Source organism: Oncorhynchus clarkii, chromosome 19 (assembly GCF_045791955.1).
Source record: "Oncorhynchus clarkii lewisi isolate Uvic-CL-2024 chromosome 19, UVic_Ocla_1.0, whole genome shotgun sequence".
NCBI classification, from domain to species: Eukaryota; Metazoa; Chordata; class Actinopteri; order Salmoniformes; family Salmonidae; genus Oncorhynchus; species Oncorhynchus clarkii.
Genome location: NC_092165.1, coordinates 19,392,695 through 19,410,825, shown reverse-complemented (window position 1 = coordinate 19,410,825; position 18,131 = coordinate 19,392,695). Strand labels below are relative to the sequence as shown.

General features: G+C 43.2%; 1 protein-coding gene across 2 annotated transcripts in view; it reads left to right on the top strand.

Moving 5' to 3' along the window:
- LOC139374908 (RING finger protein 24-like) overlaps positions 1–18,131 on the top strand; it is a 61,553-nt gene that overhangs the window by 24,388 nt on the left and 19,034 nt on the right. For both annotated transcript variants that reach the window (XM_071116126.1, XM_071116127.1), the window contains exon 2: positions 8,843–8,992. In XM_071116126.1, coding sequence (XP_070972227.1) covers positions 8,843–8,992 — 150 coding nt within the window. The remainder of the gene's footprint in view (positions 1–8,842; positions 8,993–18,131) is intronic.

Sequence of the window (18,131 nt, the reverse complement as noted above, 5' to 3'; positions counted from 1 at the left end):
ATAGGATACCACCTTTCCAACAAGTCAGTTCAAATTTCTGCCCTGCTAGACCTGCCCCAGTCAACTGTAAGTGCTGTTATTGTAAAATGGAAACGTCTAGGAGCAACAACGGCTCAGCTGCAAAGTGTCAGGCCACATATGCTCACAGAACGGGACCGCCGAGTGCTGAAGTGCTTAGAGCATAAAAATCGTCTGTCCTCGGTTGCAACACACACCACCGAGTTTCAAACTGCCTCTGGAAGCAACGTCAGCACAATAACTGTTTGCCGGGAGCTTCATGAAATTGTTTTCCATGGCCGTGCAGCCACACACAAGCCTAATATCACCATGCGCAATGCCAATGGCGCAAAGCTCGCTGCCATTGGAGCAGTCCATCTGGCAGTCCGACAGACGACTCTGGTTTGGCGGATGCTAGGAGAACGCCACCTGCCCAAATACATCGTCCAACTGTAAAGTTTAGTGGAGGAATAATGGTCTGGGGCTGTTTTTCATGGTTCGGGCTAGGCCCCTTAGTTCCAGTGAAGGATTATTTTAACGCTACAGCATTCTAGTTGATTTTGTGCTTCCAACTTTGTTGGGGAAGGCCCAACAGTTTGGGGAAGGCCCTTTTCTGTTTCAGCATGTAACGAAGCGAGGTCCATCCAGAAATGGTATGTCAAGATCGGTGTGGAAGAACTTGACTGGCCTGGACAGAGCCCTGACCTCAACCCCATAAATTTGAACGCCGACTGCGGGCCTAATCGCCCAGCATCGGTGCTGACCTCACTAATGCTATTGTGGCTGAATGGAAGCAAGTCCCCAACGTATAGTGGAAAGCCTTCCCAGAAGAGTGGAGGCTGTTATAGTAGCAAAGGGGTGGACAAACTCCATATTAATCCCCATGATTTTGGAATGAGATGTTCGACGAGCATTCTTTTGGTCTGAAAGAATTCAGACCCCTTGACTTTTTCCACATTTTTGTTACGTTACAGCCTTACTCTAGAATTTATTTTTTATTTTTTATTCTCTCAATCTACACAAAATACCCCATAATTACAAAGCAAAAAAAGTCACAAAAAAAAAAGGAAATTTCATATTCATATTTGCATAGGTATTCAGACCCTTCACTCAATACTTTGTTGAAGCGCTTTTGGCAGAGATTACAGCCTCAAGTCTTCTTGAGTATGACGCTACAAGCGTGGTAAACCTGTATTTGGGGAGTTTCTCCCATTCTTCTCTGCAGATCCTCTCAAGCTGTCAGGTTGCATGGGGAGCATAGCTGTTTTCAGGTCTCTCCAGAGATGTTTGGTCGGGTTCAAGTCCAGGCTCTGGCTGGGCCACTCAAGAACATTCAGAGACTAGTCCCGAAGCCACTCCTGCATTGTCCTGGCTGTGTGCTTATGGTCATTGTCCTGTTGGAAGGTAAACCTTCGCCCCAGTCTGAGGTCCTGAGCACTCTGGAGAAGGTTTTCATCAAGATTCTCTCTGTATTTTGCTTTGTTCAGCTTTCTCTCGATCCTGACTAGTCTCCCAGTCCCTGCCACTGAAAAACATCCCCACAGCATGATGTTGCCACCACCATGCTTCACAGTAGAGATGGTGCCAGGTTTCCTTGGCATTCAGGCCAAATAGTTCAATCTGGTCTCATCAGACCAGATTATCTTGTTTCTCATGGTCTGTGAGTCCTTTAGTTGCCTTTTGGCAAATTCCAAGTGGTCTATCATGTGCTTTTCCTGATTTGCTTCCATCTAGCCACTCTACCATAAAGGCCTGATTGGTGGAGTGTTGCAGAGATGGTTGTCCTTCTGGACGGTTCTCCCATCTCCACAGAGGCACTCTGGAGCTCTGTCAGCATGACCATCAGGTTCTTTGTCACCTGCCTGACCACCTGCCTGACCAAGGCCCTTAAAGGGAACTTCTTCCCTTTAATAATGGTGGAGGCCACTCTGTTCTTGGGGACCATCAATGCTGCAGAGATATTTTAGTACCCTTCCCTAGATCTGTCCCTCAACACAATCCTGTCTCGGAGCTCTACGGACAATTCCTTGGACCTCATGGCTTGGTTTTTGCTCTGACATGCACTGTCAACTGTGGGACCTTATACAGGTGTGTGTCTTTCCAAATCACGTCCAGTCATTTGAATTTACCACAGGTGGAGTCCAAGTTGTAGAAACTTCAAGGATGATCAATGGAAACAGGATGCACCTGAGCTCAATTTTGAGACTCATAGCAAAGGGTCTGAATACTTATGTAAATAAGTTATCTTTTTTTCAGTATTTTTTTTAATACATTTGCAGAAATGTCTAAATCTGTTTTCACTTTGTCATTATGGGCTATTGTGTGTAGATCTATGATGAAATGTTTTAATTTAATACATTTTAAAAAAGGCTGTAACATAACAAGATGCAGATTAAAAGTCCAGGGGTAAAGCACTGTATTTGCGCACACCCACTTAACCATACATATACACACGCATAATCTAGGTCTTCTACATGCCCTTGAACTGTAATTCTCCCCTTAAAACTTACATTGGACTGTATACACGGAATGGAGTGACACCCGTCAGGTCAGGGCTCCACAGTGCGAGCATTTCACTTGCATTTGTGAATATAAATAGTGCAGCTGCAGTAGCTGTTTTCAAAGTATTTCTGCCGTTTTTTGTTTCATAGCTGGTAAATGAATTTCACAAAGTCCAAGAACTACGAATCCTATCCCACCTTGCGCTGCTGAGTGAATGATATACTTTTTTTAAAATGGGTCTAATTTGAAACTAAAGTCTACTGAAGTGATACTTTGTTATTTTCTTGGCTATTTATATTGTTTGTTCACAAACTAGGTTGTTTTTCAATGTTTGAGTTTCAACTGTTGGGGAAGAGAAGACAATGCGGTTACTAGTCAGACTCAATCTCTAGGCACAATCATGTTCTTGAGTCGCATTTCCACGTTAACCTCCCGGCTCGTGAACATTTTTGTCTCATCTGATCTTTTGGTAAAAAATGAAATTAGACAATATACCACGTTACTTCTTACTAGTAGTGTCTTATACATTTGTTTTAGAAACATTTGTTTTAGAAACATGCATGTTCATCTTTTTTTTGTGTTTTGTTGGTGTAGTTTTAGGGAGAATTTGTATTTGTATTTTTTGCTGGTAAAAAATCTGAGTGGCTGGTAGATGTATTTTTTTATCTACCTGCCATAGTGAATGGTGGACCAGAAAGTACAGTTTAGGCCCTGGTGTGAACATATGGGTTTCATGTTACCCCCAGAGTTTGTGTGTGTTTTGCCTCTGGAATGTGTATGTCAAAGGGCCATGTGGACCCAGTGTGTTTGGGAGCCCCACTAAGTGGCGATAATCGGGCTTTCCATTCGTGGCCTTGTTTTGATAGAGAGGTTGGCGTGGAGCCACTGCATACTGGCAGAGCAGGGGGCAGATTCGAGCCCAACCGAGAGGGCAGCAGTGTTTATGACCACGTACCAGCCTGGCGGCTAAGCTAGGGAGACTGAGGGTGTTAAATTGTGATGGTGTTAAATTGTGATGGTGTTATTACTACCGTTCATGGTGTGTGTGGCAAGGGGAAAAGGAAAATGAACAAAGGCTGAGCTTCCTCATCTTCCCAGCGCTGCCGTTCTCAGAGTTATAGATCTAAAGATTGGGTTCCGCTCAACACTATGAAGGCACCACGCGGGTGAGTGTGTGGGTTAATGAGTGTGTGTCTTCTGGAAGTAGACACAGTGTGAGTGGAAGGCAGGGTTTATGATTTATTTTGTCTGTTGGCTTGGCTGTATAGGAAGGAGTAACTGTAAACTGTGTGTTAGGGTTGGGCGGTATCCAGATTTCCTACCTTCTTACCGTGCCTGTGCCATCCCAGGATATGCGGTATTACCAGTAGTGAGCACTAAGATAAATTGCACACAAAATCTATATAGTAGAAAAGGGTGAATATACAAAGAATATAAAATAAAATAAATACAAAACTGAAAACAACACCAAAAGTCCTAAAGGAATGTGTTGCTGTGTTCTTTTCCACATGTAAATTTTTTTTTCCCATAAACGTTATTTACCAGAATGCTAACAAAATGCTAACAAGTACTAAGGAATCCCCATAGTGGATGCTAGGTAAACGCTAACGAGCGCATGCAAACATTTTCTACTAAGACACAGTTTGCAGCACGCACAAAACAAATATTTGACCGCAGGGATCTTAATCTAGGAGGGGATCGTCTCTGCTGCTGTCACCAAGAAGCTTGATCTAGCTAGCTAACATTAGCCAGTTGGCAAAAGCCAGCTGGAGTGAGTTGATTTGGCACATCTGAGATAGTTAACTTAATAGTTATAAAATATATTGCTGTCAAACATACAAGTGTAACTTGTTCATCTCACTTAAGTTGTGCTGCAGGAGTGACTCCCCCCAAGAAGCTCCCGTTTTGATCATCTTTGCAAACAGCTGTTTTGGGAAACTAGTATCGGTAAGCTTCATAATGAAAAATGATCTAACAGGCAAACTGATGAACACGATCTGCTTTGTCTGTTTCCTAGTTCACAACTTGACTGCAGATATTTATTTAAAGTGTACAAGTACTTAAAAATATATATTTTAAAAACGTGTTGGAAAATCCAAACCAAGGATTTTTCTCAATTCACGGGATACGGTATGAATGGTATATCGCCCAACTTTTGTGTGTTTTTTGTTGGTCTCTTTTCATTCTTAGGCATGCCCAGTCATGTCCCTCTGTGGAGAATGGGAATTTTCAGTTGTAAACCACACAAACACATACTCACTCAGGAATTGTATTCTAATTTTCTTCAATAGTAGTGGGGTGTGTGTGTAGACAAATTTTAATATACTTGTTAGTACCAAAATTCCACACAAGAATAGTAAACCAACTAAAACTGGGAGGACATTCTACCGGGCCTCACTATTTTAGGGTTCGTCGTTAAGTTTAAGGTTAGGGAAAATAGGATTTTGAATGGGAATCAATTGTTGGATCCCAAAAAGTGTGTGCATGTGTGTGTAAAAATATGTCTATGGTGTATGTAAGCACCTGACCTGAGACTGGGCTTCTACCGCTACACTATCAAATTGGAGCAGCAATGTATGTTAAAAAAACAATGGTGTCCTCATTTTGTGTATATATAGTGTAGAAATGTGAGTTACAGATCTGTCATTCGCATGGAATGCAAGTCTAAGAATCGGCATGTGCGCTATTTGTATGCTTCCCGTAATACATTTTTTTGCGTGTTTTACTTTTGATTTTGTACGCTAGCTTTAAACAACAGAAAATACTATATTTTTGGTTACTGAAAAGATAATTCACAGCGATTTAGATGGTACAATGATTCTCTACACCCCTCAAACTCTTAGGGACCAAGTGACGCAGCGGTCTAAGGCACTGCATCGAAGTGCTAGAGGCGTCACTAAAGACCTGGGTTCGATCCTGGGCTGTATCACAACCGGCCGTGATCGGGAACCCCATAGGGCTGTCAGAGACGTGTGTGTGTGTGTGTGTGTGTGTGTGTGTATAGGTGGCAGGGCTGTCAGAGACGTGTGTGTATAGGTGGAAGTCAGGCACAGGAGAGTCAAACGGAGTGTAAAATGCAGTCTTTTAATAAATGTCCAAGTAACATGCTCCATAACACTAATAAGAAAAATGAATATAAACAAATATGGGAACGAAGACCCGTCGCGCACCTATACAAATAAACACTACACTGACGATAAACAATCTCTGACAAAGACATGAGGGGAAACAGAGGGTTAAATACACAACAGGTGAAGGATGGGATTGAAAACAGGTATGTGGGAAGACAAGACAAAACCAATGAAAAATGGATCGATGATGGCTAGAAGACCGGTGACGTCGACCGCCGAGCACCGCCCGAACAAGGAGAGGCAACGACTTAGGCAGAAGTCGTGATAAGGGCGGCGCACTATTGGCCCAGCGTTGTCCGGGTTAGGGGAGGGTTTGGCCGGTGTAGGCCTTCGTTGTAAATAAGAATTTGTTCTTTAACTGACTTGCCTAGTTAAATAAAAAATGTCCCGCTGCGACATGCAGTGCTGTTCTGAAATTAACAACTTTACCCTGCCCTTTATAACAATCACCATATATACTGATTGTTTAAGGCAAAACTACCAAAACTATTGCTAATGATGATCTTGAACAATAAAATCTAATGTATAGCCAGATGCGAGTTGTCTCCGGTAGCTTAATTTTATTCAGGTAAAATACAATATTCAACAGTGCATTTGTTAATTAACAATAACCTAGAACATTACATTGGTTGTCATTTTACTAATAAAGCCTGATATTGCACTAGCCATTTTACAAGTATTCGAATGCTGAAGATGCCGCACAGATGTACAAGATCAGGAATATGCCTGGGTTGTTTGGCCGGCAAAAGGACTTTAGATCAATGACCGTCAACGGAGTTACATGTTAGTTCAACACTGAAGGAGAGGAAACGGACACATGTTCTCACAAAATATGCTACTGTAGGTTTTTTCGGAAGGTAAAAATAAATGAATATGAGCAACAACAAAAAAATGTGAACTGGCGATTCGCAACATTTTAATCGATTTTCTGACCGGTGCATGCCACATTTGGATCGATCTGGACTCTCATGGATCGATGCAAGTGTATCTTAATCATTTGAACCGGGGACCGATGTGTAATTGTTACATCCCTTATAGGCCTACATGTTTTGTTTTTTGTGTCTAGTTTTCTGATAGTTCTGTCAAGGATGTTATGTAGATGGGTAAAGTAGGCTATATGTTCAGTGGGGCAAAAAAGTATTTAGTCAGCCACCAATTGTGCAAGTTCTCCCACTTAAAAAGATGAGGCCTGTAATTTTCATCATAGGTACACTTCAACTATGACAGACAAAATGAGAAAAAAAATCCAGAAAATCACATTGTAGGATTTTTTTATGAATTTATTGGCAAATTATGGTGGAAAATAAGTATTTGGTCAATAACAAAAGTTTATCTCAATACTTTGTTATATACCCTTTGTTGGCAATGACAGAGGTCAAACGTTTTCTGTAAGTCTTCACAAGGTTCTCACACACTGTTGCTGGTATTTCGGCCCATTCCTCCATGCAGATCTCCTCTAGAGCAGTGATGTTTTGGGGCTGTTGCTGGGCAACACAGACTTTCAACTCCTTCCAAAGATTTTCTCTAGGGTTGATCTGGAGACTGGCTAGGCCACTCCAGGACCTTGAAATGCTTCTTACGAAGCCACTCCTTCATTGCCCGGGCGGTGTGTTTGGGATCATTGTCATGCTGAAAGACCCAGCCACGTTTCATCTTCAATGCCTTTGCTGATGGAAGATCAAAATCTCACGATACATGGCCCCATTCATTCTTTCCTTTACACGGATCAGTCGTCCTGGTCCCTTTGCAGAAAAATAGCCCCAAAGCATGATGTTTCCACCCCCATGCTTCACAGTAGGTATGGTGTTCTTTGGATGCAACTCAGCATGCTTTGTCCTCCAAACACAACGAGTTGAGTTTTTACCAAAAAGTTGTATTTTGGTTTCATCTGACCATATGACATTCTCCCAATCTTCTTCTGGATCATCCAAATGCTCTCTAGCAAACTTCAGACGGGCCTGGACATGTACTGGCTTAAGCAGGGGGACACGTCTGGCACTGCAGGATTTGAGTCCCTGGCGGCGTAGTGTGTTACTGATGGTAGGCTTTGTTACTTTGTTCCCAGCTGTCTGCAGGTCATTAACTAAGTCCCCCTGTGTGGGTTCTGGGATTTTTGCTCACCGTTCTTGTGATCATTTTGACCCCACGGGGTGAGATCTTGCGTGGAGCCCCAGATCGAGGGAGATTATCAGTGGTCTTGTATGTCTTCCATTTCCTAATAATTGCTCCCACAGTTGATTTCTTCAAACCAAGCTGCTTACCTATTGCAGATTCAGTCTTCCCAGCCTGGTGCAGGTCTACAATTTTGTTTCTGGTGTCCTTTGACAGCTCTTTGGTCTTGGCCATAGTGGAGTTTGGAGTGTGACTGTTTGAGGTTGTGGACAGGTGTCTTTTATACTGATAACAAGTTCAAACAGGTGCCATTAATACAGGTAACGAGTGGAGGACAGAGGAGCCTCTTAAAGAAGAAGTTACAGGGTTGTGAGAGACAGAAATCTTGCTTGTTTGTAGGTGACCAAATACTTATTTTCCACCATAATTTTCTCATTTTGTCTGTCATAGTTGAAGTGTACCAATGATAAAAATTACAGGCCTCATCTTTTTAAGTGGGAGAACTTGCACAATGGGTGGCTGACTAAATACTTTTTTGCCCCACTATATGTCAAATCTATGTAAACAAATAAGTACATAAACAAAGGGAAACCTGCTGCTGAATCCCAGAGGTGTAAAGCTACAATAACAGTCTAGGCCTATATTCCATAGTCTAGAGCCGTAGGAACAGACACAAGAGGTAGGCACAGGTTCATGGGGACCAATGTTCCCAGGCCACTGTGTGGGTAGCTGGCAATACAAGGCTCACAATGCTCAAACTATATTATTGGACAGATTTGCTCACTGACTTAACCCCAATTTAGGCTAATATGTTACCATTGGCTGTTATGCAGACACCCAGTAAGAGTCAGTCTGAATCAAATGTGTTGCATGTGACATTACGCAACTAACAAATTTATATGATCGTGGTGGCCTATTGTCGTGAATTCACCCTACCTATTGTCATTGTGTGGCAGGCTCGAAGCCCTATCAAAGCTTCCTGCTGGCTATGAGAAATTGTCCAGCACACACTCAGCCCTATAGTCACATACAGTCCTACGGTCAATCTGTCAATCTTATCACTTCATCACACCCCCTAATCCATCTCTCTCTCGTTGCAGGATATCCATGAGCTCCGATTTCCAGCACTACAGTTTCAGGATGCCTAATATTGGGTTCCAGAACCTTCCCCTCAACATCTACATTGTGGTGTTTGGGACCGCCATCTTTGTCTTCATCCTCAGCCTTCTCTTCTGCTGCTACTTGATAAGGTATGATCGACACTGCTGCGTCCCAGTTGATGTAGGCTAGTTCCTAGTTTCAATAGTCTCCTTTGGAAATCTTGATTTGGGTTTAGGTTTCCTTGCCACCGGTGCCAGACAGTGTAGATTCTTACAGTGTGGAGTTATTACATTTGTTTGTGACCCCATATTTGACCCCATTCATTTTGTTGTTTTTGATTGAAATCAACACTACTTTTTTGTTGTTGACACAACAAAGCCTCACTTCAACGTTTACAGAAGCCATTTTTTTTATGCTAGCACACTGAAGTGTTCGTGCATTAAACCACAGATTCTTCAAAGCTGACATAGGCTAAGTCCATTGCCTCGAGAATGACTTGGCGCATATCCAATTATGAGATGGCAGTGTTTTTAATCTCAACCCCAGTGGTCAAGTAAATTACTTTGTTTATCCCATATGAGATGCAGCATTTTCACTGTAACCACATTGGTTATTGATATTTTCCTACCACTGAGTTAGATGTTAAATACGTCCAGACTGCGAGTGAATTCACAGTCATACACTAAAGGCATTGCTCGGGTGTCATTACTTTGCCAATACTTTGGCACCGGTCTTATGTTGGATTCCATTCGAGCGTCGTACTCAAGGACCCCCCCTGTTTCGCTTCCCAGGATGGTATGTCCCACCATGTGATGGTCTGCTCTATTTACAGAAACACTGTGCGTCCCAAATGGCACCCTATTCCCTACATAGTGCAAAACTTTTGTCCAGAGCCCCATAGGGGCTGCCTATGAACATGGTTCAGGCCTTCTCCCAAACACGAGTAGCCTAGCCGTGCTGTTTTACAAGAACTCGGTGTACTAGAAGGATTATTTGTGTCCTTCAGTCCAAGCAGCGCACATTTCTCTCTCTGCTGTAGTTTGTGGAACTACATATTTCCCCTATCAAAGAGGGTGATGCTTTTAATACTGCTTTAAGCCAGTATGACGAGAACAGAAGGATAAACAGCATGAGAGAGGAGAGGAACACAGACAGCTGGTACAGCTCGGGAGAGAAGGAAACTTCTTTCATCCTTCTCTCCACCATGTCAGTGACAATATGTCCCAAATGGCACCCGATTCCCTATATAGGACACTACTTTTGACCTAAGCCCTATTGGCACGGGTCAAAAATAGTGCACTATATAGGGGATTGGGAGTCATTTGGGAAGCAGCCACAGGCTGTTCACCATTCACACTAGTTTACTTTGAAGACCTGCTTTGAGCACGGGTAGAAACACAGAGAGTTAGCCGAAACAAAGAACATGTAGGCTACTTTAAAACGAGCAAAGGCGCTCATGTTGTAGGACTTGCCAAACTGTGTTGCCAAGCCTGCTATCATCAGATGTGATGATGAGACTAGAATGTGTGCATTTTCAGGCTCCTAGCATGCAACACTCAGCGGGGGTACCAGGCAATCCGGTAGTTCATCAGCTGCATATAAAAAAAATGACTTGCAATTGTGTCCGCAGCAAATACGGCTGGATTTGTATCTGAAGTGTAAGCGCTGTTACCCAATGTGTTCAGGCAATAGGGTTTTGAACTCAAACTATGACCTAGCCTAACCTTTGCGGCTCCGAGCAAAGCTTCCAAGGCTTTACAACCAACCAGCCATATGTAATGCACTAATGAACTGCAGCAGTGTTTTTAAAGTAGTTGAGTGCACAGATGGACAGAAAAGCGGCAGGTCTGTCTTGCGCTTAATGAATGCCTTAAGTAACTGAAGCGAGGCTCGTGTTAGTCCAATTATTAGCCAAGCGGTCAAATTATTTCAGTCTGCTTCGGTCTTTTAACAAACCAAAATCCACTTTAGTTTGTTAAAAGCTCAGTAAATGCATGTTATCCAAGACGGGTCAATCTTATTTGCTGTCATTAGGCCTAAACAACTCCTTTCTTGGTGGTCTGGATTTAATGAAACTGTATGGCATATTGGGTCTAAATTAAATTCCTTTGGTGTGTGTTATCATGTTCTTTTCAAATTAACCCTTTTTTCATAAAGGCTTGTAAAAAAAAAAAGATTCAACAGCACAGTTTGGAGAAGGTATCGCTGACTTGATCATCTGAACTGGAGAAAAAAAAATCCCACCAGAAAAATGATATCCGGGCTTGTTCTCCCCTGCTGAAACATTTATTCAAAGCTGCTTAGCTGCATAATCACGACCACAACTCCCAACCTTGAAGAGGCTTGTGTCGTGCCTCTCATGTTAAGTCCTTAGGCATGCTCTCTCCTCTTAGATGGAAATCCAAAGGCATCTGTATAGATGTTGGTATAAATCCAGCACCGTTTATGCATGCTTCCAATTGTCATCTTATTCACTATATCATGCATTACTTTTGACCAGTGCCTATAGGGCTCTGAGTGGTTAACCAGCGCTCAACATGGCTGAACCTTGAACCAACTAAATTAGTATTATCTTCTTAAAGAATGGCCCCTTCCCTTCAGCACGTTTGAAGTCCCAGACCTGGCTTGGAGATTTTTTTTTTACTGGAGATCTTATTGGTCCTCCACTCTAGCCCCTCTGGTCTAATCAAGGTGGTCATTGGCCAATAACGTTGGAACTCTGTAGCATTTCTTACCTAAAGCAGCGAGAAGCAACGTGTCTCAACCCAAATTCGCCCTGCCCTGTACCTAACCCAGCGGGGGGGAGATGGTAAGTGTGTTTCTGCTTTTGTTTCGATGTTTCAAGACAAACTATGAAATTGATGCAGTGTCACGTTAAAATTCAGGGAGGAAAAAGAAAAGGGGGGAAAAAGGTGGTCTGATTTTACCAATTAATTTGGTAAGATGGTGTCTTTGTCCCAAATGGCACCCTATTCCCTATATAGTGCACTACTTTTGAGCAGAGTCCTATGGGTCCTGGTCAAAAGTAATGCACTGTGTAGGGAATAGGATTGCCATTTGGGACGTCAGCAGTTTTTACTCTGAAAGGCTTCTAAAGATGCGGTCTCCCTTTCTAACACCTGTGGCCCCCACAGTTCCCTAAATCACAATAACCACCCAACCAACCAACCAACCAACCAACCACACGGCCTCACTGGATAGGCTACTTTTCCCATTTATCTTTTAACAACACAAACAGTTTGATTAGCCTTGACCAAGTTTAATTTCCTTTAGAGACAGATGGATGAAACACTGAGCCCGGTCTTAACTTTAGCCCCCTTCACCGAGGCTCCAGTGTGAAGTTTCCCCTAGATACAGATCTAGGATCAGCTACCCAAAACTACCCATAGACGCTCATCTTGCGTCAACTTCACCCTACTCCTCAAACCCAGTCCACAGATGACCCTCTAAAACTGGACAAATACGGGACAAGGAGAGGGGAACGAGGCCAGTCGGGCTCTGGAGCGGACGTGCGAGCGCTCGCTCTCCCGGCCCAAGCAAACACAGCTCGGACAGCTTGACGTGAGGCTGAACGTCACAGCTAGACTCGACTCCCTCCTCTTGGTTAGTCCCGAAGTCCACACACATACGTGAAATAAGCCTGTGGCTGGCGACACATACATGCATACATAAATGCATACTACATATATATATACACACACACACAGAGCAGTGTTTATCTTGCCCATTTCTGTTTTAGAAGTCAGTTACATTATTTTAGTATAGGAGTCCATGGAAAGATCACATTCTTAAAAACCACGTGGCCCTTCTGTGGGCCCCTGTACTAAATGTTACTGAAACTTTAATCTCGCCCCCCCCCCCTCACTACCATGCTAACAGGGCCACTCATCAAATCCCCCCCTGCCCCTCACCTCTGACCTCTGCCCCTTGCCCAATGGGAGTCTCTGCACCTTTACCCGCTGCTCTCTTTCAGAAGGTGTCAGTCTCTCTCCTAGAACTGTGCTGCTGTGTGTTACAGATCCCTCAGCCTCTCGCTCTGCTCCGAGAGGTTAAGGTTACTAGTAACGGAGGTAAATCTTCAACACCTATGTATCTCAATCTCTTTCTCTTTTTCTCCCTCTTTTTTATACACTGAGTGTACAAAACATTAGGAACACCTTCCTAATATTGATTTGCACCACCTTTTGCCCTCAGAACAGCCTAAATTCGTTGGGGCATGGACTCTACAAGGTGTCGAAAGCGTTCCACAGGGATGCTGGCCCATGTTGACTCCAATGCTTCCTTAAGTTGTGTCAAGTTGGCTGGATGTCCTTTGGGCGGTGGATGATTCTTGATAGACACGGGAAACTGTTGAGCGTGAAAAACCCAGCAGTGTAGCAGTTCTTGACACACTCAAACCGGTGTGCCTGGCACCTACTACCAAACCCTGTTCAAAGGCACTTCCATCTTTTGTCTTGCCCATTCACCTTTTGATTGGCACACACACCATCCATGTCTCAATTGTCTCGAGGCTTAAAATTCCTTCTTTAACCTGTCTCCTCCCCATCATCTACACTTATTTTGAAGTGGATTTAACAGGTGACATCCATAAGGGATAATGGCTTTTACTTGGATTCACCTGATCAGTCTGTCATGGAAAGAGCAGGTGTTCCTAATGTTTTGTACGCTCTGTGTATATCCCTCCTACTGTCTTTCGATTCTGTTTTTCATTGAACATGTTTTATTTTTGTCCATTGATTTGTGCTAAATTGAATGACTGGTGTATGATAATACAACCCGACCACTGGTGTTATCTATGATATTCCTTTTTGCTTCAGGTGATGGGAAAATGTGTGAACGGGAGTTACCAAAATAGCTTTTGTTTATAAATGTCTGTTAATATCCAAGCTTGTGTAATGCACTACGTATATTGACTGTTCATAGTAAAAATGTTCACAGGGTGTGTGTGTATATGTTTTCATAATATTTGTGGATCTATTTAGATTGCTTTGTGCTTGTCAGCTAGGCGTCATTTTCCATTCTCACACACACACACACACTTTTCAAAGGGTTATTTATCTTAAGAATGTGGACTTGAACTTCCTTCCCTAAGCTTGGCTGCCTCTCTCTTGAGTTGACCTAAACACTCCTCTCCCATTTTGTTAACATTTTCAAGCCCTCTTAAAGGGCTTTAGCTGCCCCACTAAAGGTTAATGTGCCCAGTCGTTTCCTTTCCTTGACTTCTATCCCCTTGATCACTGATCTAAGAGGACTTTAAAGGTAAAAACAAAAATGTCCGAGCCCTATCCAGTCCTAACAAGCAACGATGGGTGATAAAGGTCCAGGCTGCATCACATCCGGCCGTGATTGGGAGTCCCATAGGGTGGTGCACAATTGGCCAAGCAGCATCCAGGTTTGGCCGGGGTAGGTCATCACTGTAAATAAGAATCTTAACGGACTTGCCTAGTTAAATAAAATAAAAGGTCAACGGAAGAAGATCAAGAAAGGAAGCTGTTTAGTTTTATTGAGATACAGTGGGGAGAACAAGTATTTGATAAACTGCAAAATCGGCAGTGTTTCCTACTTACAAAGCATGTAGAGGTCTGTCATTTTTATCATAGGTACACTTCAACTGTGAGAGACGGAATCTAAAACAAAAATCCAGAAAATCACATTGTATGATTTTTAAGTAATTAATTAGCATTTTATTGCATGACATAAGTATTTGATACATCAGAAAAGCAGAACTTAATATTTGGTACAGAAACCTTTGTTTTCAATTACAGAGATCATACGTTTCCTGTAGTTCTTGACCAGGTTTGCACACACTGCAGAAGGGATTTTGGCCCACTCCTCCATACAGACCTTCTCCAGATCCTTCAGGTTTCTGGGATGTTGCTGGGCAATACGGACTTTCAGCTCCCTCCAAAGATTTTATATTGGGTTCAGGTCTGGAGACTGGCTAGGCCACTCTAGGACCTTGAGATGCTTCTTACAGAGCCACTCCTTAGTTGCCCTGGCTGTGTTTCGGGTCGTTGTCATGCTGGAAGACCCAGTCACGACCCATCTTCAATGCTCTTACTGAGGGAAGGAGGTTGTTGGCCAAGATCTCGCAATACATGGCTGCATCCATCCTCCCCTCAATACGGTGCAGTCGTACTGTCCATTTTGCAGAAAAGCATCCCCAAAGAATGATGTTTCCACCTCCATGCTTCACGGTTGGGATGGTGTTCTTGGGGTTGTACTCATCCTTCTTCTTCCTCCAAACACGGCGAGTGGAGTTTAGACCAAAAAGCTCTATTTTCGTCTCATCAGACCACATGACCTTCTCCCATTCCTCCTCTGGATCATCCAGATGGTCATTGGCAAACCTCAGACGGGCCTGGACATGCATTGGCTTGAGCAGGTTGACCTTGCGTGCGCTGCAGGATTTTAATCCATGACGTTGTAGTGTGTTACTAATGGTTTTCTTTGAGACTGTGGTCCCAGCTCTCTTCAGGTCATTGACCAGGTCCTGCCGTGTAGTTCTGGGCTGATCCCTCATCTTCCTCATGATCATTCATGCCCCAAGAGGTGAGATCTTGCATGGAGCCCCAGACCGAGGGTGATTGACCATCATCTTGAACTTCTTCCATTTTCTAATAATTGCGCCAACAGTTGTTGCCTTCTCACCAAGCTGCTTGCCTATTGTCCTGTAGCCCATCCCAGCCTTGTGCAGGTCTACAATTTTATCCCTGATTTCCTTACACAGCTCCCTGGTCTTGGACATTGTGGAGACGTTGGAGTGTGTGGACAGGTGTCTTTTATACAGGTAACGAGTTCAAACAGGTGCAGTTAATACAGGTAATGAGTGGAGAACAGGAGGGATTCTTAAAGAAAAACTAACAGGTCTGTGAGAGGCGGAATTCTTACTGGTTGGTAGGTGATCAAATACTTATGTCATGCAATAAAATGCAAATTAATTAATTACAGACCTCTACATGCTTTGTAAGTAGGAAAACCTGCAAAATCGGCAGTGTATCAAATACTTCTTCTCCCCACTGTATGTACCGTAGTAAAGTAAAGCTCCCATTTCTCCCCCACAAATGACCCATCAGTCTCTCCTATCTAGCCTAGTCAGCAGTAACGAAGGCCACTACGATAAAGTCAGGAGCTCTGGTTGGTTAGGCACTCTCACATGGAAAGCATCCCTGCTGCATTCAAACGAATGACGGTGATAAAACCACGTATTCTGCTGGCAGAAACCATCCGTGGGGGGTGCTGAAGAGTTACTAATGTAACAGGGATGATTGGTTTAAAGAAGATGTATCCTAGGCTATAACCACCTCAAGCTGTCAGTTGTGGTATTTATTATTATAATTTTTTTTTTTTTTACGCTTTAGAGAGAAAGTATTAGTCTCTTGACCGGGCGGACATTTTGTCTAAGCAGTCCAGATCGGGCCAGACCATTCGTCATTCAGTACTGGGGTAGGCCCACATTAAATTGAGTTGTGTCAAGGCGTGGAATTCCCACCTAGTTGTGGCAGAGGAGCTGCACCACAGCGCGACTGCTGACCAGTGCTGCGTCAGTCGTCACAAGGTCGTCCGGGTGAGGTTTGAGTTTGGTACTGATAGGTGGGTGGGAAGTGAGTTATGTTTTGGTTTGGTGGGGGTCAGTGGGGGATGTGTAACAGTGTCATCAGGGTCAGACGCAGCCAAAGCAATTGGGGTTCAATGTCACAGGTACAGTGCATTGCGAAAGTATTCGGCCCCCTTGAACTTTGCGACCTTTTGCCACATTTCAGGCTTCAAACATAAAGATATAAAACTGTATTTTTTTGTGAAGAATCAACAACAAGTGGGACACAATCATGAAGTGGAACGACATTTATTGGATATTTCAAACTTTTTTAACAAATCAAAAACTGAAAAATTGGGCGTGCAAAATTATTCAGCCCCTTTACTTTCAGTGCAGCAAACTCTCTCCAGAAGTTCAGTGAGGATCTCTGAATCATCCAATGTTGACCTAAATGACTAATGATGATAAATACAATCCACCTGTGTGTAATCAAGTCTCCGTATAAATGCACCTGCACTGTGATAGTCTCAGAGGTCCGTTAAAAGCGCAGAGAGCATCATGAAGAACAAGGAACACACCAGGCAGGTCCGAGATACTGTTGTGAAGAAGTTTAAAGCCGGATTTGGATACAAAAAGTGGAAGTGGATGGAAGGAGTATCAGACCACTGCAAATATACCAAGACCTGGCCGTCCCTCTAAACGTTCAGCTCATACAAGGAGAAGACTGATCAGAGATGCAGCCAAGAGGCCCATGATCACTCTGGTTGAACTGCAGAGATCTACAGCTGAGGTGGGAGACTGTCCATAGGACAACAATCAGTCGTATATTGCACAAATCTGGCCTTTATGGAAGAGTGGCAAGAAGAAAGCCATTTCTTAAAGATATCCATAAAAAGTGTCGTTTAAAGTTTGCCACAAGCCACCTGGGAGACACACCAAACATGTGGAAGAAGGTGCTCTGGTCAGATGAAACCAAAATTGAACTTTTTGGCAACAATGCAAAACGTTATGTTTGGCGTAAAAGCAACACAGCTCATCACCCTGAACACACCATCCCACTGTCAAACATGGTGGTGGCAGCATCATGGTTTGGGCCTGCTTTTCTTCAGCAGGGACAGGGAAGATGGTTAAAATTGATGGGAAGATGGATGGAGCCAAATACAGGACCATTCTGGAAGAAAACCTGATGGTGTCTGCAAAAGACCTGAGACTGGGACGGAGATTTGTCTTCCAACAAGACAATGATCCAAAACATAAAGCAAAATCTACAATGGAATGGTTCAAAAATAAACATATCCAGGTGTTAGAATGGCCAAGTCAAAGTCCAGACCTGAATCCAATCGAGAATCTGTGGAAAGAACTGAAAACTGCTGTTCACAAATGCTCTCCATCCAACCTTACTGAGCTCGAGCTGTTTTGCAAGGAGGAATGGGGAAAAAAATTCAGTCTCTCTATGTGCAAAACTGATAGACATACCCCAAGCGACTTACAGCTGTAATCGCAGCAAAAGGTGGCGCTACAAAGTATTAACTTAAGGGGGCTGAATAATTTTGCACGCCCAATTTTTCAGTTTTTGATTTGTTAAAAAAAAAAAAAAAACCTGAAGGTTAAGATTGAATCCAGGCTGCCATAGTCAAGATATTGTGCAGGGGTGAGTTTCCTGAAAGTTTCGTAGCACTAAAATAATTTTTAATCCAATGTAGACCAGACTAGTTCAAAACTGCAGCACTGTCATCAATGTCTGTTTCTAC